The 27,488-nt window shown below is 46.6% G+C and overlaps 1 protein-coding gene across 1 annotated transcript in view; it reads left to right on the forward strand.

Moving 5' to 3' along the window:
• Positions 1 to 27,488, forward strand: part of VIT (vitrin) — a 192,064-nt gene that overhangs the window by 124,495 nt on the left and 40,081 nt on the right. The window contains exons 11-17 of the mRNA XM_088474404.1: positions 8,239 to 8,292; positions 13,152 to 13,220; positions 13,312 to 13,380; positions 25,254 to 25,322; positions 25,403 to 25,471; positions 26,879 to 26,950; positions 27,040 to 27,108. Coding sequence (XP_088330530.1) covers positions 8,239 to 8,292; positions 13,152 to 13,220; positions 13,312 to 13,380; positions 25,254 to 25,322; positions 25,403 to 25,471; positions 26,879 to 26,950; positions 27,040 to 27,108 — 471 coding nt within the window. The remainder of the gene's footprint in view (positions 1 to 8,238; positions 8,293 to 13,151; positions 13,221 to 13,311; positions 13,381 to 25,253; positions 25,323 to 25,402; positions 25,472 to 26,878; positions 26,951 to 27,039; positions 27,109 to 27,488) is intronic.

A 27,488-nucleotide genomic window follows, 5' to 3' on the forward strand; every position in this document is an offset into this window, starting at 1 on the left:
GTCATATGCATCAAGCTCCAGAAAGCAAAACTTTCCGGAGCTTGTTCCCCATAGTCAATACCATCTATAGATCGCAATGCCTAAAGCCTATGGGCTTCTTACTGCAGACTTCCATGAGAGGGATCCAATAGGATCCCTTCCAGTGTCCCCCACGGCTTGCGCATGCCATGGCTGACGGCCATGCATGCGTATAAGGACTCCTGGGTCATAAGCCAGGAACTCCCAACACCGCAAGGGACAGCTCTTAGGGGAAGAGCTGTCCTTTACGGTTTTAACCACAAGTCTTCATGCATATGGTGTAAACGCCACTATTCATGCGATCAGCTGTGAGATACAACGCACTCAAAGTGCGATGTGTGATGCATCCCACCCAATGTAAGTAAGTGGTGGGGGATTTACTATATAACAATAGACTGCTTTGATTTCTGGTATCATAGGTTACATACACATACAATACAGTATGGAAAACTTTAAGTTCACAAGCCAATGAAATAAATGGCATGTGATGCATAAATATTAATTTAAACTTTGCCACTTCTGTCCTAGTGCTAACTAGGGGTGTGCACCGGCCACTTTTCGTGTTTTGTGTTTTGGTTTTGGATCTGGATCTTTCTTCGTGTTTTGGATCTGGATTGGTTTTGCCAAAACCACCCTTCCGTGTTTTGGGTTCTGGGTTTTGTGTTTTGGATCTGTATTTTTTTTTAAAAAAGCATAAAAACAGCTAAAATCACAGAATTTGTAGGTTTTTCTGCTCCTATGCTATTATTAACCTCAATAACCTTAATCTCCACTCATTTCCAGTCTATTCTGAACACCTCACACCTCACAATAGTGTTTTTATGTCCAAAACGTTGCACCGAGGTAGCTGGATGACTATGCTAAGCGACACGAGTGGGCGGCACAAACACGTGACCCATCTAGGCGTGAAACTGCAGTGGCAGACAGGATGGCAGTTTGAAAAACTAGGCCCCAAACTGTACATAATGCAAAGAAAAAAAAGAGGTGCAAGATGGAATTGTCCTTGGGCCCTCCCACCCACCCTTATGTTGTATAAACAGGACATGCACACTTTAACAAACCAATCATTTCAGCGCCAGGGTCTGCCACACAACTGTGGCTGAAATGATTGGTTCGTTTGGGCCCCCACAAAACAAGCTGGCAATTAATGTGTCCCTGCACAAACTGGCTCTATGGAGGCAAGATGTCATCCTCATCCTCCTCATCCACCGATTCCTCACCCTCTTCAGTGTGTACATCCTCATCCTCACAAAGTATTAACTCGTCCCCACTTGAATCCACCACCACAGGTCCCTCTGTACCTTCTGGAGGCTGGTCTCCCTGGAAGAGCTGATAATTCATTTTGATGAACATCATCTTCTCCACATTCTGTGGAAGCAACCTCCTACGCCTTTCGCTGACAAGGTTCCCGGCTGCACTAAACACTCTTTCGGAGTACACACTGGAGGGGGGGCAACTCAGGTAAAATAGAGCCAGTTTGTACAGGGGCCTCCAAATTGCCTCTTTTTCCTGCCAGTACAGGTATGGACTGTCTGCCATGCCTACTTGGATGCTGTCACCGATGTAATCCTCCACCATTCTGTCAATGGTGACAGTATCATATGCAGTGACAGTAGACATGTCAGAAATTGTTGCCAGGTCCTTCAGTCCGGACCAGATGTCCAAACTTGGTCCTGCCTGCCCTGCATCACCGCCAGCGGGTTGCTTAGGATACCTAAGTTTTTTCCTGGCAGCCCCAGTTGCGGGAGAAAATGAAGAAGGAGCCGTTGACGTGTCACGTTCCGCTTCAGCTGACAGTGTGTTCACCAGCAGGTCTTTGCACCTCTGCAGGCTTGTGTCGGCCGGAAAGAGAGACACCACATAGGCTTTAAACCTAGGATCAAGCACGGTGGCCAAAATGTAGTGGTCTGATTTCAACAGATTGACCACCCTGGAATCCTGGCAAAGCGAATGAAGGGCTTCATCCACAAGTCCCACATGCCGAGCGGAATCGCTCCGTCTTAGCTCCTCCTTCACTTTCTCCAGCTGCTTCTGCAAAAGCCTGATGAGGGGAATGACCTGACTCAAGCTGGCTGTGTCTGAACTGACTTCACGTGTGGCAAGTTCGAAGGGCTGGAGAACCTTGCACAACACGGAAATCATTCTCCACTGCGCTTGAGTCAGGTGCATACCCCCTCCTTTGCCTATGTCATAGGTGGATGTATAGGCTTGTATGGCCTTTTGCTGCTCCTCCATCCTCTGAAGCATATAGAGGGTTGAGTTCCACCGCATCACAACCTCTTGCTTCAGGTGATGGTGGGGCAGGTTCAAGAGTGTTTGCTGGCGCTCCAGTCTTCAGCACACAGTCGCTGAATGGCGAAAGTGGCCAGAAATTTTTCGGGCCACCCAAAGCATCTCCTGCACGCCCCTGTCGCTTTTCAGAAAATTCTGCACCACCAAGTTTATTGTGTGAGCAAAACATGGGACGTGCTGGAATTTGCCCAGATGTAATGCCCGCACAATATTGGTGGCGTTGTCAGATATCACAAATCCCCAGGAGAGTCTAAGTGGGGTAAGCCACTGGGCGATGATTTCCCTCAGTTTCTCTAAGAGGTTGTCGGCGGTGTGCCTCTTACTGAAACCGGTGATACACAGCGTAGCCTGCCTTGTAATGAGCTGGCGTTTCTGAGATGCTGCTACTGGTGACGCTGCTGCTGTTGCTGCGTAAGGTGATACATCTACCCAGTGGGCTGTCACAGTCATATAGTCCTTAGTCTGCCCTGTTCCACTTGTCCACATGTCCGTGGTTAAGTGGACATTGTGTACAACGGCATTTTTCAGGACACTGAGGACACTTTTTCTGACGTTTCTGTACAGTCTCGGTATCGCCTGCCTAGTGAAGTGGAATCTAGACGGGATTTGGAACCGGGGACACACTACCTCCATCAATTGTCTAAATCCCACTGCACTAATGGCGGATACCGGACGCACGTCTAACACCAACATAGCAGTCAAGGCCTCAGTTATACGTTTTGCTTCAGGATGACTGCTGTCGTACTTCATCCTCCTCGCTAAGGACTGTTGGAGGGTCAATTGTTTAGTAAAAGTAGTGGTGTTCCTACTTCCTCTCTGGGATGATGAACGACTCCCAGCAGCAGCAACAGCAGCAGCGGCAGCAGTAGGCGTAGCAATGCAGGATCCTCCAGAGGAATCCCGGATAGGAGAGTCAGTCATGCCAGTGACATGGCCTGCAGGACTACTTCCGATCCTGACTAAGGAGGAAATTGACGAGGAGGGAGTTGACGGTGTGGTTTGCAGGCGCTTGGATACAACAGGACAACGGGATTTAGGTGTCCCTGGACTGCTTACGGTCTTAGCCAAAGTTTCTGAACTTGACAGTAACTTTTTATGAACGCGCTGCAGGTGCCGTATAAGGGAGGATGTTCCTAGGTGGTTGACGTCCCTACCCCTACTTATTTCACCTTTACATATGGTACATATGGCAAGACAGTTGTTGTCCGGATTTGGATAGAAATATTGCCAGACCAAAGAGGTGGAATGTTTGGTCTTCTGCCCAGGCATGACCGTGATGGGCTTTTTCATCCCACGGACAACAACTGTCTCCCCCGAAGCCTGATTTAAACAAACCACATCACCATCAGAATCCTCCTCGCCAACTTCCTCCTCAGCGCCAGCTACACCAGTATCCTCATCCTGTTGTACTTCAACAGTGACATCTTCAATTTGCATATCAGCAAGTGGACTGTGGGTGCTCCTTTCAGCACTTGCAGGGGGCGTGCAAATGGTGGAAAGAGCCACCTCTTCCCGTCCAGTGCTGGGAAGGTCAGGCATCGCAACCACCACCACACTTGGACTCTCCTTGGGGATTTGTGATATCTTCTTAGAAAGCACAGTTCTTCGCTGTGCTTTTGCCAGCTTAACGCTTTTGATTTTTTTAGTGGGAGGAGGGCTTCCATCGTCATGTGAAGCTGAACCACTAGTCATGAACATACTAGGGATCGACCTTAGCCGTTCCTTGCCACTCCGTGTCGTAAATGGCATATTGGCAAGTTTACGTTTCTCTTCAGCTGATTTAAATGTCTTTTTCAAGGTCATTTTCCTGAACTTTGCAATTTGGGATTGTATGTGCCCTCTACTATGACATTGGGCATCGGCCTTGGCAGACGACGTTGATGGCATGTTATCGTCTATGTCATGACTAGTGGCAGCAGCTTCAGCACTAGGAGGAAGTGGTTCTTGATCTTTCTCTATTTTATTTTTATCGGAGAAAGTTTGGTCCTCCATTTATGTTATATCGATTTGATATATACGTGCGGCTAAACACAGAAAATAATTTTTTTTTTGGTTTGGACTGGAGTGTACTTTGGGGGTTACAGCACCCTTTAACGGTCAAGCCAGCCGGCCCTTATGACACAGGCGCACTCTTGGCACTACTTTGTTGATGCACGTGCGGCTACTGCGCACACAATTCACAAACACAGAAAATAATTTTTTTTTGGTTTGGACTGGAGTGTACTTTCGGGGGTTACAGCACCCTTTAACGGTCAAGCCAGCCGGCCCTTTACTTATGACACAGGCGCACGCTTGGCACTACTTTGTTGATGCACGTGCGGCTACTGCGCACACAATTCACAAACACAGAAAATAATTTTTTTTTTGGTTTGGACTGGAGTGTACTTTGGGGGTTACAGCACCCTTTAACGGTCAAGCCAGCCGGCCCTTTACTTATGACACAGGCGCACGCTTGGCACTACTTTGTTGATGCACGTGCGGCTACTGCGCACACAATTCACAAACACAGAAAATATTTTTTTTTTTGGTTTGGACTGGAGTGTACTTTCGGGGGTTACAGCACCCTTAACGGTCAAGCCAGCCGGCCCTTTACTTATGACACAGGCGCACGCTAGACACTACTTTGTTGATGCACGTGCGGCTACTGCGCACACAATTCACAAACACAGAAAATAATTTTCTTTTTGGTTTGGACTGGAGTGTACTTTCGGGGGTTACAGCACCCTTAACGGTCAAGCCAGCCGGCCCTTTACTTATGACACAGGCGCACGCTTGGCACTACTTTGTTGATGCACGTGCGGCTACTGCGCACACAATTCACAAACACAGAAAATAATTTTTTTTTTGGTTTGGACTGGAGTGTACTTTCGGGGGTTACAGCACCCTTAACGGTCAAGCCAGCCGGCCCTTTACTTATGACACAGGCGCACGCTTGGCACTACTTTGTTGATGCACGTGCGGCTACTGCGCACACAATTCACAAACACAGAAAATAATTTTTTTTTGGTTTGGACTGGAGTGTACTTTCGGGGGTTACAGCACCCTTTAACGGTCAAGCCAGCCGGCCCTTTACTTATGACACAGGCGCACGCTTGGCACTACTTTGTTGATGCACGTGCGGCTACTGCGCACACAATTCACAAACACAGAAAATAATTTTTTTTTTGGTTTGGACTGGAGTGTACTTTGGGGGTTACAGCACCCTTTAACGGTCAAGCCAGCCGGCCCTTTACTTATGACACAGGCGCACGCTTGGCACTACTTTGTTGATGCACGTGCGGCTACTGCGCACACAATTCACAAACACAGAAAATAATTTTTTTTTTGGTTTGGACTGGAGTGTACTTTCGGGGGTTACAGCACCCTTAACGGTCAAGCCAGCCGGCCCTTTACTTATGACACAGGCGCACGCTTGGCACTACTTTGTTGATGCACGTGCGGCTACTGCGCACACAATTCACAAACACAGAAAATAATTTTTTTTTGGTTTGGACTGGAGTGTACTTTCGGGGGTTACAGCACCCTTTAACGGTCAAGCCAGCCGGCCCTTTACTTATGACACAGGCGCACGCTTGGCACTACTTTGTTGATGCACGTGCGGCTACTGCGCACACAATTCACAAACACAGAAAATAATTTTTTTTTTGGTTTGGACTGGAGTGTACTTTGGGGGTTACAGCACCCTTTAACGGTCAAGCCAGCCGGCCCTTTACTTATGACACAGGCGCACGCTTGGCACTACTTTGTTGATGCACGTGCGGCTACTGCGCACACAATTCACAAACACAGAAAATAATTTTTTTTTTGGTTTGGACTGGAGTGTACTTTGGGGGTTACAGCACCCTTTAACGGTCAAGCCAGCCGGCCCTTTACTTATGACACAGGCGCACGCTTGGCACTACTTTGTTGATGCACGTGCGGCTACTGCGCACACAATTCACAAACACAGAAAATAATTTTTTTTTTGGTTTGGACTGGAGTGTACTTTCGGGGGTTACAGCACCCTTAACGGTCAAGCCAGCCGGCCCTTTACTTATGACACAGGCGCACGCTTGGCACTACTTTGTTGATGCACGTGCGGCTACTGCGCACACAATTCACAAACACAGAAAATAATTTTTTTTTGGTTTGGACTGGAGTGTACTTTCGGGGGTTACAGCACCCTTTAACGGTCAAGCCAGCCGGCCCTTTACTTATGACACAGGCGCACGCTTGGCACTACTTTGTTGATGCACGTGCGGCTACTGCGCACACAATTCACAAACACAGAAAATATATTATTTTTTTAGCACTTGGGGGGAGCACCCCTGATGGACAGAGCACCCCCTGGACAACACTACAGCACCCCTTTAGGACTGGGACACTGCACAGGACTTTGGAGTGGACACAGCCCCTATGGAGAACTGACTGCACAACACAGTCCAGCCAGCCCCTATGGACTTTGAAGTAGTGGACACAGCCCCTATTAACAACAGCAGCACAGCACAACACAGCCAGCCCCTATGGACTTTGAAGTAGTGGACAACAGCAGCACTACACTACACTACACAGCCCTAACTCCCACCCTCCCTCTTCACTGTCCACAGCCGAGTGAGAAAATGGCGCCGACGCGGGTACCTTATATAGGATCCAAAACCCGCGAGACTCGGAAGGCGGGATGATGACGTTTTGCCTCGATTTCAGATCCGAGTCAGGCGGGAAAAGTCGAGCCTGACTCGGATCGGACTCGGATCGGGGGGGCTCGGGGGGGTTCGGATTTCAGAAATCCGAACCCGCTCACCCCTAGTGCTAACCCAGGCCAAAAGCTGCACATCGCCCCCCCCCCCCCCCCCGAACAATAAATACAATGTAGTACTGAGGATAGAAATTGTGAGAGTGAAGCACAGAAGAAAGATAACATGATAAGGAAGGTATTAGGTTTCCCGGTATATGGTGACCTGTAGTATAGTTCTTATTGCATGACTTAGGCTGGGTACACATCTGAACGATATTGGTCCGATTTGGCCAAATCGGAATGACAAATCGGGCATATTGTGCAGTGTGTATGCCCAATTTGCAGGGTCCCGCGATCGCATGCGATATTGATATCGTGTAATTGGCCGTGGCCATGGTCAATCACACAGTATTGCATGCGAGACTGTACATATTAATGAAGGACGAAACCCTGATCGTTCCGTAGTTCATTAAATCTTTTAAGTGTCTATCGGCAATTATGCTATGTCCAGGGTGAAGGCAAATCGCTCTGAACATCAGCACGATTGCCGGTCGTTTAGATGTGTACCCAGCCTGTATATATCTACACACAATGCCTTAGTCCAGGTTCAATCCTATATCAAGTTCCCTGCACAAATGCTAATTTTGAGTTGATGGTGAGTAAATGAATGATATCTATATGTACGGTAACTTGTACAGTAAAACACATTACTTTGGTGGTAAAGGGCTTCATAACAATTGTATCCATGTTCTAAGAAATTCCATTTTTATTTTAATTTGCCCGAAGTTAAGGCTTCAGCTTTACCAATTATTTAATCCATTAATACAGAAAATATTTTTACTAATGTAAACATTATTTTTCCATATTGCTGTACTGCCTGTACTGAAATACATATTCCATGAAATTGATGTAAGCTTCTAAACCCGCAGTTAAATGAGAACTGTATGGTTGAGCTTATATAATAATTGCGTTTTCCTTATCAAACATGTTACCATGCATACATAATAAAATGACCAATATTATAAGTACTAGTACAATATTCATGATATTCCTAATTTCACTTTTTTTTGCAGCGGCTTTTCAATTTTATGATTGCTCAACTTACTCATTTTACATACACTCCTGCCAAACTGTACTGTTACCTGTACTGAGTGAAATTATTATATATTCTTTACATTTATTGACAATTCTTCTTTAATGTACATTTTTGACAGGTGCCAGTAGGATTCAGCAGATTTTAGCAGAAAAGGCAAGCCAAACAAATCCTAGTAAGTGAAACAGAAGTAAGCACACAAAGGGCCTGATTTTGAGTCACACGCATATACGCACGTGGCTGTATCTAGCGAGTTTTAGCAAATTGCACAAATGCGTGGCAGGGTTCCGTACATCTTTTTCAGTGCTTGCAATTCTAAATCACACGGATCCCAGTCTTTTCTCTGCTTTCTTCAAGTGGGCATTAGTCGGTGCACACGTATAAGAGAAACGTTTCTCCTGAGTCATACATGTGCAAAGTGGATGCCAAATTTAGAAAGAAGTGATGACTCATACAGACAGAGGTATGGGGCAGTGCGATCACATATGGGCGGAATTGAATTGATTACGTGGTCCGGATCTCCCGTCTAAAGTGACAGGAGAACGCGGGCCACTATTCGTTTGCTGCTGTTTTTTGCTAATCGCGCCCATAGAGGTCAGGTTTAGCCGCGTAAAGCAGCTAAACCCGACCAAAGCGCTGGGCGCGACTGCGAAAAGTACTGTTTGGGTGCCCAAACAGTTCACTTTTCGCACATTTCAGCTCTCATTCCCCTGGGGCTGCGAGCTGAAATGTAGCGCTGGCAGCTGATCGCGCCCGACAGGAGCAGGAATTGAATAGCTCCGTCGGGCGCGATAGGGGCTGGAATCAATTGAATTCCGCCCTATAGACTCATATGGGTATATAGTTGCATTAGCACTCTGTTCTCTGTAGGTATACGGAGTTGTGGCCGCATTATTTGGGACTCAGAATCAGGCCTTAAGTGTAACTAACATTACATAGCATCAGGAGGTATTACAAGCAGGAGAACAAGTTATCTGTTAACTATTTCACTCCAACTATAATAATGCTTAATCAGCACAGACATTGCAGCAACCAAATTGGTGAGTCATTTTGAAACATGAAGCCAAATTCCATAGCGGCCATATTGTAAATCCAGATCCCAATGTAAACATAAAGTTCTATATTTCTGCGTCAAAGGTCGACACCACCACACGTGGCAATGGGGATCATTGTTTTCCAATATATCCAATCCATCAAGACTTGATTTTTATTGTGTGTAAGACAAGGACTGGGACCAGTAGGACTGAGTTGCAGCCAAAACAGTGAGTTAGACAGAGCTGCAGTAGACTGCTGAGAATAGAGTTTATTTTTTAGACTGTGGTTAATTGGGAACTCAAACTCATTTTGTAGAGGATCCATTGTTAGAAGGTGGGGTCAACTCCCCAGGACTGGAAATGATGCACATACCACTTGTATGTGTAAGATGCTCCTCCTTCATGGTCAAAGCATAGCAAAGATGGACATACGTTTTGACTGCATGGGTCAGACCCTGAAAATCAGTACAGACTCATCAGAATAGTGATAGTTTTCATATAATGGTCCTCTCTCCTACCTGTTCTTGCACCTTTCTCCAGCTTAGTCTCAGTTCATCTTTTATGGGATCCTTGAACGTTGAGGCACTGCTTGCAAAATGGCAAAGTTACTATTCAGCTCCTGGAAGTTGAGCAACAAATAATTATTCTAAGCATCCCACCCCCCCCCAAACAGAACATTAAATTATTAACATTTACAGACAAGACATTGACACCTTCCTCCAGATAGCTTGAACATTAAATTAGCAACATTCATGTTAAACAAATAGGCCCCATTTAAGCCTTGGAATTAATTTGATTACATTTTCCATTACCATTTTGAGGTTTGGAGCAGCAACTAATAGAGAGCTCCTGATGAAGGATAGGCAATACCTCTGGTTGAACATTTCGGACAGACAGTGATAGCTGAATTGTGCAGGGGAAAACTCATCTGTCAGTGTGTGCACTCAGTAGGCTGTATACTCAGCCAAACACTGAACCAGAGATTCTAAGGCAGGATCAGGAGCCAGTTGCACTACTCAGAGACATTGGATCTAGCTATGTGGGTGCTTGAGTACCCCAATATATGTACTGCCACTACCATATGGATGATTGCTGTTTTTCAATCGTAACGAGAACAGACCCAATCAGATTTTGAATTTGGCTCCTATACACACAAACAGAAGCCAGCTCAATGCCAGATGGCGTAGTCAGCCAAAAAACAATCTGTTACTAGAAAGGTCAATATAGAGCAGCCATAACACAAGCACCCACCAGATAGCAGGGTAAAGAAGATTTGAGGGTTATATCCTAACACTGGGCCTGTTGCGTAGTATGTTTTGCATGCACTGGAATCAAGTGTAAAAAGTTGCAAGCAATGCAGAGTTTTATGAACTTAAATTATATCTCTACTTGCAGCTAAAAAGGCTGTAATGAGGGACTCTCATGTAGAAAGAGTTCAGTGAGGGCTTGTCGATGCAACTGTGGACTACAGTATGAATGGAAGTATAAATAAGCCAGTTTCCAGGTGTATCATTTGCCCCCAGTATAGGCTTGTGTAACTGCACCCAGATGATGATCACAATTATTAAACTATATATTTATCACCAGTTACTTATATAGCGCACACATATTCCGCAGCGCTTTACAGAGAGAATATTTGTCCAGTCACATCGGTCCCTGCCCCAGTGGAGCTTACAGTCTATATTCCCTACCACATGCTCACACACATACACACTAGGGGTAATTTAAATTTTTTTGTTTGGAGCCAATTAACCTACCAGTATATTTTTGGAGTATGGGAGGAAACCGGAGTACCCGGAAGAAACCCACGCAAAACACAAGGAGAATATACAAACACCTCACAGAGCCGTAGTGGGAGCTAACTAAGGACTAAGGAACAGATTATATTTAGCACACAATATTGGTTTTACATAAGGAAAAAAATTCCTTTGCATGTTGTAGCTCAATTTAGCCCTTAATAGGTTGTGAGCATAAATGAGTGCGTTTATCCTGCCTTTCAGTACCTCATGGATAATTGAATCTGCCTCTAAGCATACGCATAGGGGGAAAGTGCACTGGAAAGATGCCTACAACGCTGCATACGGTAGAATGTACACATTTAGGGCCTGATTCAGAGCCGGACGCTATTTGCGCTCGCTCGTTCAGAAAAAGGGGCCAGATATTTAAATAGAGCGCTCGCTCTTTGCGGTCTGTTGACGCCTCTATGTCTGAACGAGCGAACAAAACATGCGCTCGCTATTTTTAAAAAACGCCCTCTGGCCGCTCGCATCCTACGTCATCTCCGCCATTTATTAGATTAATCGAATACATCAAAAGGCATCTGAACTGTTCGCAGTGCTTGTGGTAGCATTTTCCTACCGCAATCATGCGAACAGTTCAGGCTAAAAGACAACCAAGTGACGTGGTCGATGACGCTGCTTTGTTAATTATGCACACCCTTAAAACGCCCGTTTTGACCGTTTGGCACGCCTGCGTTCGGATCTCCACTCCCCGTTTTCAAGCACCTTCCCCTGTTACCACCCACAAACGCCTCATCCTGTCACTCAAATTAGCAGGCATTCGCTATTTTGCGAGCACACAATTTCCGACCGCAATGACTGGTTCGCGCATGCGTATTGCAACCCATATGCATGCGCAGTTGTGTGAAAATCGCTCGGAGCAAACGAGCGGCCGCTTACGAGCGGCTCTGAATCAGGCCCTTAGTTCCCTGCACACAATGTGGGAGCAATGTGCATCAGGTCCAATGAGTTTGATGAATCCATATATTGTACAATATCTGGTCACTTAATTCCCCATAATGAACAAGTGTAATCAATTTGAAATGCTTACAATACAAAACACAAAAATTTAAATTTTTGATAAAAAGTATACAAGCATAACATATATTTAGCTGGAAAACATAAAAAAGTAACCATACATTGTCATCACATGGTAAGTGTCCTTAGATAAAATTAACAATCCGAAATAGCAAAGGAGCAGTTGATGTGTGAGATGGTTTTAAAATATGCTGAAGACATTAAAAAGACAATTAATTTCTCAGTGATGTGAAACTAGACATCACTTTCCTTTTCCTGTGCACTTATAAGGGGATGTAGTCAGGAAGCCGGCGGTCAAAATGCTGACTGCCGAAATCCCGACAGTGAAAGCCCGGCATGGGATTAAAGATAGACGTCTAAATACCAACACCTATCATTACCCCCATGCTGAAATCCCGACGCCCAGCATGCTGATTGTAGGTAAGCCAGGCGTCGGGAGCTCTTAACTGCAGGGGGGAGGGTTAACTATAAGGACTCCCGAGGGGACTTAGGTTAGGCAACCCCCCCCCGGGAGGGTTGGAGGTAGGTTAGGGGAAGGGGGAGTTTGGCTTAGGCATCACCGGGGGGAGATTAGGGTCAGGCACCCCCCTGGGAGGGTTAGGTTTAGGGTGTGGGGAGAAGGGGTTAGGTTTAGGCACCCCTGGGGGTGAGGTTAGGGTCTGACACTAGGGAGGAGGTTAGGGTTAGGCACCATTAAGGGAGGGTTAGGAGGGGGAGAGGGGAGGGTTAGGGTACTTACCTACCCTAGCTGGGATTTTCATCTGCCGGCCTTCCAGTGTCGGGATTTCAACCACTGGGCTTAGATCCGGCGTTGTTATATACCGATTCCCTTATAAGTGGTGCGATGATAAATAGCCAATGATATTGGTTGGAGAGTGCCTTCTTCCGACCGGAAACACTCCATGCCTATCACTCTGAATTGAATTGCCCCCTATAGCGATCTTGCCTAGATTATGAGTTCCACATTCAGCAGACAATTATAGGAGTATATAACCACTACTTCTCTTTATGGGAGAATATGTATTGAAAAAATTGTCTATTGTTAAATTAAACAGCTAGTCAAATAAGCAACAATTGGTACAACTTGTTATATTTCTGTAAGCCTAAAAGTATTATTTTCAATTACGAAAAAAGGATTTTAATCAGAACCAAGTTTGGACCAAACATAATTTTCTATTTTTAAGGTGTGCCAAGACGTGACTGGAACAGTCCAAGTCGAGTAAATGTCCCAGTTCTACAACGCAGGCCTGCAGGTATGGTAATAAAGTGAAAATGTACAAATTGATATATTATGATTATTTAGCTATTTGTGATTACTGCATAATAACCTTTCCACACCCATAGTTCCAGAGAGAAGTAATATGGCACCAAATACGGGACATAGCTGGTCATCAGACACACGGGATACTCAAGGTAAAGGTCTCATTTGTTTCTGTACAGTAAGTAGAATATTTCATAGAGGTAAATTTGATTATTGATGTGCCACAAGCTAAGGTCTACAATAATAAGTGAAAGTGGCTTGCAGTGATTGGTAACAATGTAGAGGCTGTTACATTTGTTAAGAGAATGACAAAAGATCAGTCAAATATCATTAAGATCAGTCAGGATCTCTGAATAAAGGAAGGGAAATACAGAAAGGGGACCTGATTCTGAAATGGGAGCAAAGCAACAAAAAGTATCTGTGCATATTAGTTATACCATGTTGCACTGCTGGTGGGGCAGATTTATGTGCAGAAAGATTTAGATTTGGGAGGGCTGTGTCCAAACGCAGATCAAAATTGCAGTGAATAAATAAAGCTGTCCATTATTTCTGGGCTACATGCAAAAGCAGCCAGTATTTACCCTGCAGGCCCATAATGCAGAGACTAAGGGCCTGATTCAGAGTTTCATCTGTAAGCAAAAGTTGCTTGCAATATGCATATTAAGAGTTTCAGATATGGCACACTCAGAATATGGTACAAAATACACACATCATTTGTACAGACAAAAGCACACACAAATGTGCAGATCTGCTCATAAGAGAGAAAATAAAATTAAACAGGAGTATACAGTGATGTGTTGATAACAAATGACAGCAGCATCACATACATACAAGCAGTGCTGAAGCAGGGCTCTGTGCCACCTTGTGCCGGCACCGGGCTACTGGCTTCAGGAAGTAGAGCACTGCTCGGAGTGTACTTAGGATGCTCCCGGCGGCTCTACAGGCAGCAGAGTGTGGGAAAAGAACACTCTGGCCAGTGCTCTACTTTCTAGTGCCTTTCCATGCACCCTACAATACAAATGCAGGTGCCGTGAGGCATAAACAGTGCCACCCCCAGGGCCCTGCATCCTGTTACTTGGCACCCCTCACACCCCCAGGGCCCTGCATCCTGTTACTTGGCACCCCTCACACCCCCAGGGCCCTGCATCCTGTTACTTGGCACCCCTCACACCCCCAGGGCCCTGCATCCTGTTACTTGGCACCCCTCACACCCCCAGGGCCCTGCATCCTGTTACTTGGCACACCCCCAGGGCCCTGCATCCTGTTACTTGGCACCCCTCACACCCCCAGGGCCCTGCATCCTGTTACTTGGCACCCCTCACACCCCCAGGGCCCTGCATCCTGTTACTTGGCAAGTCTCACACCCCCAGGGCCCTCCATCCTGTTACTCGGCACCTCTCACACCCCCAGGGCCCTGCATCCTGTTACTTGGCACCCCTCACACCCCCAGGGCCCTGCATCCTGTTACTTGGCACCCCTCACACCCCCAGGGCCCTGCATCCTGTTACTTGGCACCCCTCACACCCCCAGGGCCCTGCATCCTGTTACTTGGCAAGTCTCACACCCCCAGGGCCCTCCATCCTGTTACTCGGCACCTCTCACACCCCTATTTATGACCCTGTAAAGTGCATACATAAGAAACAAAAATACCTACAGTGAGTAATCTTTAGCAATGTCCAATAATTTAATTTAACAAAACACAAAAAACTCCACCAACTAAAATTGCAAAAAAGTGGCTACATCAGTGCATGTAAATAACTAGCAGCAATGACCAAAGTGCACTGTGGTGGTGGTAGCCGCAAAAAGCTTATTACTGTAGCGACATTAATATACTGTACATTCACAATAACTGTATGTGAGGTGAATCCACAATTACACAATCAAAGGCTGCCAAATAGTTGAGCCGTTTTTCATCTTCACTAGTAGTTACACCAGGGGTCTAGCAGCCCCAACATATATGGCCTCAAACAGGCGAATTGACCCAGATCTCAAATTCTGAAATGATCATAGTTTCATGTACACACCTTTACTGTACTCTCGCTCCGTCAGAATGACCTTCCATCCCCTGTCTTGTTTTGCTTGTCATGAAGGTGAGATGCGTCTGACTTGGAATTGCCACATTGTGCATACATCTGTTTTTGGATCATTTCTGAGCATGTGCAGTGCAAAAAAAATATAACGGAGGTTTGGGCTAGAACCGAGTGCACATAAACTTCTAATCGGGGATAGAGGGGTTAATAAAGTTAAAAATATTTGTTTTCGTTTGACAGTGGGTCAGCTGATGTGATAGGGCTAGAGGTTAAGGGGCGTGTCATGTGAGAGGGTGTGGGAGATCTGCTGTTGTAAAACCTGCCTCTTTGAATTTGATCTTCCACCCATCCTACCCTATTGTGTCTTGTGTCTGCATTATTTCATAGCAGGGAAAGACCGGCAATATTGAAGCGTCCATCTTGCGGCAATATGAGCAATGCGCACCCCTTCAATGCACTGGTTAGGCTGATTTCACCCTTTTGGGGTCAGCGGCACCTCTCGACCGAGCAGGATGAATGATGCATTGGCATGGGTGTTGGGGCCACATCACTTGCTTTGAAAGGGATAGTTGGCCCTTGCAAGTTTTAACAAGTGGACGCTGGTTGTTTGCCGTTCTTTCTTCTGCCACCATACCTACCTGTCACATGTCGCTCCAGAGACCCCAGAATCAGACCCCGTCACTTACCTTTGCGGGCGCTGACCCGCGGTGTCTTCCGGCTCCCGCGGTGTGCGCTGCTTCCTCCTCTCTCAGGTTGGGTCCCGCTGTTGTCCTCTGATGGGTCCCGCTGCTGTTCTACCTCCACGCCGGCTCCTGCTGACTGCTTGGTCCCCGCTGCTCACATCCAGGAAGCGCTGTCCTCCGGTCCATGGGTGCGGCCATCTTGGATTCACCCATGTGACTCCACTACCACCAATGAGGAGCCTTCTCCTTCCCTCTCAGCCTATCAGCTCCCAGCGTCCAGTATAAAAGGATCTCCACTGCTGACACAAGTTGCCAGTGCAACAAGTCCCTTAGTCCAACTAAGTGAGCCTACCCACTGCGCTCTGTAGGTGTTGTCGCCGCTCCAAGCAGCTTCCACATTACCAGCTTCTCTACACGGCTATCCAGCCGCTCCAAGTAGCTTCCACGCTACCAGCTTCTCTACACGGCTATCCAGCCGCTCCAAGTAGCTTCCACGCTACCAGCTTCTCTACACGGCTATCCAGCCGCTCCAAGTAGCTCCCACGCTACCAGCTTCTCTACACGGCTATCCATCCACTGCAAGTAGCTCCCATGCTACCAGCTCCTCTACACGGCTAACCAGCCGCTTCAAGTAGCGTCCACGCTACCACCTTCTCTACACAGATATCCAGCCGCTCCAAGTAGCGTCCACGCTACCACCTTCTCCCCACGGCTATCCAGCCACTCCAAGCAACTACCACGCTATCAACGTCCCGATACGGCTCCTTAGCCGCACCAAGCTCCTTCCGCATTACCCAAATCCTCTAACAGTCTTCTGCACCCTCTCATGTGGAGAAACTTTATCAAGCCAAGTCTCATCCAGCGAGCATCTGAGCTGAGTAATACAGGTCCAAGGCCCAGCCCGGGAACACAGCCTCAAAATCCCGGTTTGCACTGGCCCAATGGACTCGGCAAGTGGTCAAGGATCTGGGGTAGATTCCTCTCAGGATGTGCTATCTTGTCTGGAAAGACAGGAGACCTCTCAGGCCCAGTTGATCCAATTAATCCAGGATATGTCCTCACATCTGGACAACATTCAGTCCTTGCTGGCTCATCCTGCTCCCGTTGGCTCTCAAGCCGCCTCTCCTCCTGTGGTGTCACCTGCTCCTCCGGTACCACCTCCTGCTCGTCTTCAGCTTTCTCCTCCAAGCAAGTTCGATGGCAACCCCAAATTATGCAGAGGGTTCTTGAACCAATGCGAAATCCATTTCGAGCTTCAATCTGCCAATTTTCCGACAGCCAGAACCAGAGTGGCGTAGATTATCTCTCTACTCTCTGGTCAAGCACTCGATTGGGCCTCACCCCTCTGGGAGAAGTCGGATCCTCTGCTCTCCAATTATTCTGAATTTGTTGCCCCATTTCGCAGGATTTTTGATGAACTTGGAAGAACCACTTCCGCATCAGCTGATATTCTACGCCTCCGTCAGGGCAGCAGGACCATCGGCCAATATGTCATCCAGTTCTGGACTCTTGCTTCGGAGTTCAACTGTAACGAGGAAGCCCTCATCGCTGCCTTTTGAAGTGGTCTTTCAGAAAGACTCAAAGAGGATCTAGACTCCCGTGACCTTCCAGCCAGTCTGGATAATTTAATCTCTCTCTGCAATAAGGTGGATCTTCGACACAGAGAGCGTGCCTTGGAGAGAGGCAGACTTGATCGTGGAAGGCCACATCCAGCTTCTCAATTACCTTCTCCTCCCATGGGCGAAGAACCCATGCAGGTCAACCACTCCCGCTTATCGGCTGAGGAACAGCAGAAAAGGCAGAGACAGAATCTATGTATGTATTGCGGATCTCCTCAACATTTAGTTAAATCCTGTACCATCCATCCAGGAAACGCCTCCTCCTAACTTATGACAGAGAGGTTAAGTTAGGAGTTGCCATTGATTCACATAGGAAGTCTGATTCCACCATCCAGGCTCATTTAAAGCTTCCTCGAGGTTCCAAAGCTGTATTAGCCCTTCTGGGTTCTGGAGCGACAGAGAACTTTGTCACCACGGACTTTGTCCAGAAACATCAAATTCCCATTGAAGCATTGCCTTGAGTCATCACTTTAACCGCCATCGATGGTAGTCGCATTATTAGTGGAACCATCACCCATCGTAGAACACCACTTAAACTTACCATCGGGGTGCTCCATTCCGAACAACTATCCTTCCTAGTGATTCCCAAAGCCTCTCATTCTTTAGTTCTTGGATTACCCTGGCTACAGAGACATTCACCACAAATTGATTGGACAACCATGCAAATAACCTCCTGGGGTTCTAATTGTTTCAAGGGCTGCCTTCAGCAGGTAATACCTGTTCGATCTTCTGTCCTACACAATTCTACAGACCTGCCCGAATCCTATGTTGGGTTCCTGGACGTCTTCAGCAAACAGAGCGCAGATTTATTACCTCCCCATCTATGGGACTGTCCCATAGATCTGATTCCCAGGAAGAAATCTCCCAGGGGCCGAACCTACCCTCTATCTCTTCCTGAGATTCAAGCCATGTTGGAATACATTGAGGAAAATTTAAGTAAAGGCTTCATTCGATGTTCCACGTCTCCAGCTGGGGATGAGTTTTTCTTCGTAAAAAAATAGATGGTGGGCTATGTCCGTGTGTTGACTACCGGGGTCTTAATGAAATAACTGTTAAAAATCGCTACCCGTTCCTCTCATAAGAGAGTAATTCGATCGAGTCAAGGGAGCCACAGTCTTCACCAAACTCGACCTAAGAGGAGCCTATCATTTAATCCGTATACGTCCAGGAGACGAATGGAAAACGGCCTTCAACACCAGGGATGGGCACTATGAATACCTCGTTATGCCCTTTGGCCTCTGTAATGCCCTGGCTGTCTTCCAGTTTTTCATCAATTAAATCTTCCGAGATCTTCTATACAAGTGTGTGGTTGTTTACTTGGACGACATCTTGATTTTTTCTCAAGACCTCCAAACTCATCGTGTTCAGGTAAAAGAAGTTCTTTTGAGATTACGGTCCAACCAACTTTTTTGGAAATTAGAAAAATGCCTATTTGAAGTCTCAAGTGTACCATTCCTGGGGTACATCCCTGGCCTTCAAATGGATCCTTCAAAACTACAAGCCATTCTTGATTGGTCTCTTCCTTCCTTCTTGAAATCCATACAAAGGTTCCTAGGCTTCACCAACTATTATCGCAAGTTTGTGAAGGGTTTTTCGACACTGGTAGCTCCTATCACAGCTCTCACCCGTAAGGGAGCAAATCCAACTAAATGGTCCGTCAAAGCTACCTCTGCATTCCAACTTCTTAAGCAAGCATTTATCTCCGCTCCCGTCTTAAAGCAACCGGATTCTACCCGACCATTTATCCTGGAAGTGGATGCATCCTCCGAAGGTGTCGGTGCAGTACTCTCCCAACGATTTGAAGATGAAACACTTCATCCCTGTGATTTCTTTTCTCAGAAGGTCTTGCCAGCAGAAAAAAACTATGCTATCGGAGATCAAGAGCTGCTCGCCATAAAAATGGCGCTCAAGGAGTGGCAATATCTTCTAGAAGGGGCCCAATACCCCATCACCATTTATACGGACCACATGAACCTGCATTACCTTAAGTCTGCAAATTGCTTGAACCTTCGTCAAGCCAGGTGGGCGATGTTTTTTTCCAGATTTCATTTTAAACTCTCCTACCATCCCGGCTCACAAAACCTCAAAGCCGACACACTCTCTCGTTCCACGACGAGTGACTCTGATCTACTCATGGAACAGTCTTATCCAATCCTAGATCCAGCTACCTTCGCTTCTACCAAGTTATCTTCAATGCCCCCTGTCGGGAAGACTTTCATTGCTCCTGAACTCCGCGAGAAGTTACTACAGTGGGCCGATGCTTCTTGGTTCTCTGGTCACTTGGGTATGGATAAAACTCTTGAATTCATCCAGTGGTCCTATTGGTGGCCTTTGATGAAAGGGGACGTTAGGTCCTCTGTGTCGTCATGCATCAAGTGTGCCCAGCACAAAACACCTCGGCAGGCTGCACTTGGACAGCTCCAACCTCTAGCAATTCCATTGAAGCCATGGGCCCACTAATCTATGGACTTCATCTCCGATCTTCCTCCATCTCGGGGTCACAACACAGTTTGGGTTATTGTGGACCAATTTTCCAAAATGGCCCATTTCGTACCTCTTACTGGGCTTCCGTCTGCATCCCTACTCGCCCAGAACTTTATAAAGGAGATCTTCAGACTTCACAGCCTTCCTCAAGAGATCATCTCCGACAGGGGAGTACAGTTCGTGGCGAAGTTCTGGAGGTCACTCTGCTCAGCCCTTCTAGTAAAGCTCAAATTCTCTACCGCATATCATCCCCAGACCAATGGTCAGACTGAAAGGGTCAATCAGGACCTGGAACAGTTCCTGCGCACTTTTATCTCCTCCTCCCAAGATGACTGGATTGAACTTCTCCCTTGGGCCGAATTTGCTCACAACAACCATTATCACACGTCCACCAATTCAACTCCTTTTTTTACAGTTTTTGGTCATCATCCTCGGGTGCCAGATTTCCCTCTTTTTCTTCCAACATTGGATGTGCCTGCCGCCAAGATGTCTCTTCAGCGGTTCTCCAACATCTGGGAAAAGGTTTGTTCCTCTCTAAAACCTCAGCTCGGTACAAGAAGTTTGCTGACCACAAAAGAACGAGCGGTTCCAAGTCTTCAACCTGGATATATGGTCTGGCTCTCTACTCGAAACTTAAGACTCCGAGTACCCTCGATGAAATTTGCCCCACGTTACATTGGTCCATTTCCAATCGTCAAAGTCCTGAACCCTGTGACTTACAAGCTAAAGCTTCCTCCATTTCTTCGCATTCCAACTTCATTCCATATTTCTCTTCTAAAACCACTGGTCTTAAACAGATTCCAGAAGGTCCTTCCTAAAGCTTCAAGTGTCCACACACAGCAAGGAGGGGAGTTCGAAGTTGACAGAATATTAGATTCTCGTTGTCGATACAACCATCTTCAATACCTCATCGACTGGAAAAATTATGGTGCGGAAGAACGAATCTGGATAAACGCTTCCAATGTCCATGTGCCCCGTTTAGTCAAGGCGTTCCATATGAAATTTCCTCATAAACCAAGGAAGTGTCCGATGGCCACTCGTGAAGAAGGGGGTACTGTCACACGTCGCTCCAGAGACCCCAGAATCAGACCCCGTCACTTACCTTTGCGGGTGCTGAGCCGTGGTGTCTTCCGGCTCCTGTGCTGTGAGCTGCTTCCTCCTCTCTCAGGGTGGGTCCCGCTGTTGTCCTCTGATGCGTCCCGCTGCTGTTCTACCTCCACGCCGGCTCCTGCTGACTGCTTGGTCCCCACTGCTCACATCCAGGAAGCGCTGTCCTTCGGTCCATGGGTGTGGCCATCTTGGATTCGCCCATGTGACTCCACTACCACCAATGAGGAGCCTTCCCATTCTATCTTAGCCTACCAGCTCCCAGCGTCCACTATAAAAGGATCTCCACTGCTGACACAAGTTGCCAGTGCAACAAGTCCCTTAGTCCAACTAAGTGAGCCTACCCACTGCACTCTGTAGGTGTTGTCGCCACTCCAAGTAGCTTCCACGCTAGCAGCTTCTCCACAGGGCTATCCAGCTGCTCCAAGTAGCTTCCACGCTACCAGCTTCTCTACACGGCTATCTAGCCACTCCAAGTAGCTCCCATGCTACCAGCTTCTCTACACGGCTATCCATCCACTCCAAGTAGCTCCCACTCTACCAGCTCCTCTACACGGCTAACCAGCCACTTCAAGTAGCGTCCACGCTACCACCTTCTCTACACGGCTATCCAGCTGCTCCAAGTAGCTTCCAAGCTACCAGCTTCTCTACACGGCTATCCAGCCGCTGCAAGTAGCTCCCACGCTACCAGCTCCTCTACACTGCTAACCAGCCGCTCCAAGTAGCGTCCACGCTACCACCTTCACCCAACGGCTATTCAGCCACTCCAAGCAACTACCACGCTATCAACCTCCCCATACAGCTCCTTAGCCGCACCAAGCTCCTTCCGCATTACCCAAATCATCTAACAGTCTTCTGCAACCTCTCATGCGGAGAAACTTTATCAAGCCAAGTCTCCTCCAGCGAGCATCTGAGCCGAGTAATACAGGTCCAAGGCCCAGCCCGGGAACACAGCCTCAAAATCCCACGGTTGTGCCACTACCATTGTAACTAAATAAAGCTGACCACTAATTTTTAAACGGCATAACTTGGTCTTGTGTGTTTATTTTAGTTAAATTTAGTTTAAGTTTATGGGTCACATCTATCATCTGACAATAGAAAGTTTAAAACAACAAATTTTTGGCTAAGCAAGCTGGTGTGTCTCCAACTGTAAATCAATAGACAGCTCTAGCCTCTCACAGAAATAAATCACATAGAGCCCCTGGTGGCTGGAACAGAGAAGAAGCTGTATCAGAGCAGGCTGTTTCATAAAGAAATTGTAATGGAGTACTTACAAAATGAGACAGTTATACCTAGAAAATGCTCACCACTGCAAATACCGCTATGAAATAATATTAACAGATGAATCCCTTCAGAGGAGAATAGATATTTTAATCCAAGTTATAGAAAAAATATAATTGTACTCCTTACTTGGTCCAGTCTGGAAAGCAGGATAAATATACAGGACGAGATTATAAAAACCTCAGACTGTTGATATTCGGGTCAGTTGCAGTATGACGATTTAGGTATTAAGTAAATCCGAACGGTCTGTTGACACTAGGGACATGCTCAAGCACCTATATGTGTGCAGCTGGAACTGGTATAGAGCTAGCCGGTCAGTAGAAGACATCATATGGTCAGGATGGAATTTATAAAACAATAAACTGATAAATGTATAAAATGATAAGCAGTATGACGCCCAGGGATGTTATGGCATAATGGAAATTGATCAGCAACTCTTAAGCTGGGTACACGCCCAATGAAGCGGCTGACCAGCCTTCATGCTGACCAAGTGACTGATTTGGTAAGCTTTACACCCCAATAGGCCGCTCATATGTCTGACCTGACATCACAACTGGGCGTGCATTTAAATTTGCCTGCCCACTTGTAATGTCAGTGTCAGCGGTCCCTGCAGCCAGTGTACGGCAGTCGGCGGGTCGCCCGTACACACAGCCTTACGTACTGATATATCGGAGAGATATATCGGCATCAGCTGTGATGCAGGGCTGACTTGATGGTGTTCAATCGGGAAGCCGGCTGCCTTAATACCAGCAGCCGGCTTCCCGACGAGGGAGAAATGCCGGACGTCTAGATGTAGACGCCTGACATTTCCCCGACGCCAGGAGACCGGCGCCCGGCATCCCGATCAAAGGGATGCCGGGCAACGCTAGCGGACAGCCGCGGGGGGGGAGGGTTAGGTTTAGGGCACCCGGGGGGGACTTAGGGTTAGGCACGCCCCCGGGAGGTTAGGGTTAGGCTAAGGGGCGGGTTAGGCACTTAGAGGGGGGATTAGGGTTAGGCACTTGGGCGGGAGGTTAGGGTTAGGCACCCCTAAAGAGGGTTAGGGTTAGGGGGTTAGGTTAGTCAATATTTACCTATCGACGATCAGGATTTTCCAGCGCTGTCGGGCTTCCGCTGCCGGGAACTCTGCTTTCGTCGGCCGGGCGCTGCCGGGAATCGAACCGGCGGCCGGCGGTATTTCATACCGATTCCGACTTTATATGTTTGTGAACGATGTCGTTCACAGACATTTTGGGTGTTCACACCCACCAATCCACTACCGATATAACATACGTTGTTCAATCGAACGATATCTCTACTAGTGTTATTGTGTACCCAGCATTAGAATAACAACAAAGAGTGCCATAAACATGTCAACAGTCACAGTTTAAAAAATGTATCAAATAAAAAAGGGCCTGAATGAAGTTAAGTAATGTCAATCTAGAAATGCTTGCATCATCAATGTTAGTTAGTGGTTTTAATTATTCAGGGCCGTAACTAGGTTAGTGCGACCAGTGCCATGGCACAGGGCACTGCAGGGTAGGGGGCGCTGTTTGGGCCTGTCAATTTTCCTGTTTATTATATTTCTCACTTGTAGCTTCCTCTTCTTTTATCCCCAGCATCTCTTGGCCTCCCCTATCTCTTCCCCGACCCTTCCCCATGAGACCATGGCCCTTTTTCAGGTGCACTATCTTATGTCCCTATTTAAAAAATGAGGGGGGGGGGGCAAGGCTCTCTTGCACAGGGCACCAAAAAGTCCTGTTATGGCTCTGGAATTATTCATACGTGTGAAGTGACATCAGGGCTGCTTTTTTTTTTTTTTACTATTACTCTTTTGTGTGTGAAACATTTTATTACATTGCTCAGAGTGAGTCTGCAATGCAGTTCTACATTTTATTACATTGCTCAGAGTGAGTCTGCAATGCAGTTCTACATCGAAAAGATTCATTAAAATGATATAAGACTAACAGACTGTCAGCACTGAGCTGGGGAAGAATGTAAGTCCTTTTGTGGAGTGCCAAGACATTGAGCTTTGTACATGCTCCTTTCACACATCCAGGAACTGAAACATTCTCTTTCATTTCTATAATCTTTCTACACAAACTCTTGTTTTTGCACTGCACCACAAATGTAGGCGCTGATTGTGATGGTCCAGCTCCCTTCAGCTGGTCGATACTTCTGCTCGACCAAAAACATTGACAGCTTGCCCATAAACTTATGCACTTAGGGCCTGATTCAGAGATGGACACTATTCCGATGTTCCCACAGTTGTTTTACTTTTGCGCATCAGCGTGAAAGGTCCAGAAATCCCAGAAACCCAAGTGTCCTATGCTGTTCACAAATGCGTACAGAATTGCTAACACTTGAGAAGGGGTGGTGACCTAAAGTGATTATAGAAAGGGGCCGTTTCATGGACGGGCATATGTAGGAACGCTGCTGTGTTACCAGTCACAAATCCACAGCTTCAGAGGCCATGTTTAATTGGTTTTGAGGAGCTAGAGTAGATCTTAGGCTAACACAAATGTTGAAGGTGCGATCAATGTTGGTGTGTTTACAAACTCCATTGCAAATGCACAGACCATGCAGCCTGAAAGTGGGCGTCTCACCGCTTGTACACTCCATCACAATGTGTAGCGCAAAAGGAAGGCTGGGATTAGCATTTGCATATTCCTGCAGCCACTACTGCGAGAGCGGCTGCATTACAAACCATCTCTGATCCAGGCCCTTTGACAGTATCTAAGCAAAGCTGATTTGCTCTGCAGTGACCTCTGGTGTTTGGGGCTGTTAAAAGTACAAAATGCTCCTGAACTTGTATATAATGGTACCTGCATTTTACTTGTAGGTTTTCAACGACGTGACTGGCAAGCTCCAAGCCGCGTAAATGTTCCAGTTATTCAACGTAGGCCAGCAGGTATAACAATAACAAAGGAGACATCCATTATAATATTAATAAATATTTGATTAGCTAACCACCCTTCATTATTTCCATAGTTCCCGAGAGCAGCAATATTGCTCCCCCAGCTGGCCCCAGTTGGTCTGCAGAAGCCTATGAGCCTGAAGGTACAGTAAAAGCTGCAATGTTTAGCTAATTAGTAAGATGATCATGAAGACACTGTAACCATAAACACATTATTTGCTTAATTGTACCTAGCACAGATGCCTGTATATGCTAGAAATACATTTATGTTATGAACGGTATACGTTCAGGAAGCCGGCCGTTGCAATGCCGACAGCCGGCTTCCCAACTTCTTAATCCCAGCAAGGGTTAAATGACAGGCATCTAAATCTAGGCGCCTGTCATTTTACCGACGCCGGGAGACCAGCGCCGGCATCCTGATCGAAGTGATGCCGGGCTCGGACAGCCGCGCGGGGGGGGAGGGTTAGGTTTAGGGCTCCCGGGGGGACTTAGGGTTAGGCACCCCCCCGGGAGGTTAGGGTTAGGCTAGGGGGAGGGAGGGTTAGGGTTAGGCACCCACGGGGGGAGGTTAGGGTTAGGCGGCGGGGAAGGGGGGGTTAGGTTTAGGCACTTAGAGGGGGGATTAGGGTTAGGCACAGGGGGGGAGGTTAGGGTTAGGGTTAGGGGGTAGAATTAGATTAGTTTATACTTACCTTTAAGATGATCGGGATTTCCTCCTCTGTTGGGCTGCGTTGCCGGGATTTGAACCACCGGCCATACTGCAGTTTCTTGTGCTGAATTAATTGATGTTGGACAACACTGCTCTCATCAATTAACTAATTCAGCCCAGGGAACTGTATACTGCTTTTATACCTAAATTCCGGGCTTGACCCGGAGTTTGGAACAGGGTTCCAATCCGGATCAGACCCGGAACTTCCCCGGTGCCGACCCAGGGTATTCTCCAGTCGGTGCCATTCACACCGGATCCGGGTCTGCAGTGACCTGGCTCTTTCGCCGTTGAAGTGGATGCTTGGAGATGATGTCATCTCCAAGCGCCACTGAATTCGGGCAATCGGCAGGCATGCGGCACAATCCAGGTCATTGTGACCCGCATCGCGCCGTTTACACTGCAAGGTTTCATGGGTCGTTCCTGTGTTAAACCTTGCAAGTTACCTGGGTTGGATTGCCGGGTCACTCGATCCGGGAATCCAACCCTGTTCCCTTTTACACCCAGAAGCAACCTGGGTTAACCCTGCAATAATCCGGGTTTTAGCTCTGGCGTAAAAGGGGATAAAAGTGGGGTGTTTAGTTGAAGAATCTCCTTGTGGAAGGGGTTATGTTGTAGGGTTTGAACAGCATGTTCAGCCTAGCTCTATGATCTTTCACTTTAGCTTCAGTATCTGTGGATTTAGCAGAATTAATGCTTATTAAGTACTTATGTATTGTATTCACATTTTACTGATGACAAATGAAATTTAGCCCCATTGTACTCTAATTCTAAACCTATACCTTTTTTATGTAGACATAAAGCACCATAACCAATCATAATATGTTATTCTTATCTGTTATAGTGCTACCTAGACGTGACTCATTAAGCCCTAGCCAACGATTAAATGTTCCACCTGTACAACGCAGGCCACCAGGTATGATAATAAATATCACTGCTATATTACAGTTATACTACTTAACTTAGTACTATGTTTATCCACTAACTTCATATACATATCTCTAGTTCCAGAAAGTAGCAATTTCGCTCCCCCTGCTGGACCCCTCTGGCCTGTAGAAACACGTGATACTCAAGGTAAGCCAATGCTTATATATACAGTGTGGCAAAACTTGAAAGAATTATACAAAGCTAGGAAATATGTTAATGCATGTTGTAATCACTAACATTAATATAACTGAATGCAAAATAAAATATTTCCACCAGATAAATGTTATTTTAATGTTTGAAAAATATTTTTAAAGTATCATACAGTATATGATCACATACAGCTTACTAATGCATTCAATTTAAATGCCAAATTATTTTAATCAATTCAGAAACTGTTTGGATAGGGGAAATCTCTATCTCATGGATATAGGGCCTGATTCAGTACGGAACGCAACTGCTATTGCAATAGCGATTGTGAACACACTCTCACTGTCAAGATATGCTATTCCTCTGTGATCACTATGCCG

This window comes from Taudactylus pleione, unplaced genomic scaffold (genome assembly GCF_031769625.1).
Source record: "Taudactylus pleione unplaced genomic scaffold, aTauple2 ptg000154l, whole genome shotgun sequence".
NCBI lineage: Eukaryota > Metazoa > Chordata > Amphibia > Anura > Myobatrachidae > Taudactylus > Taudactylus pleione.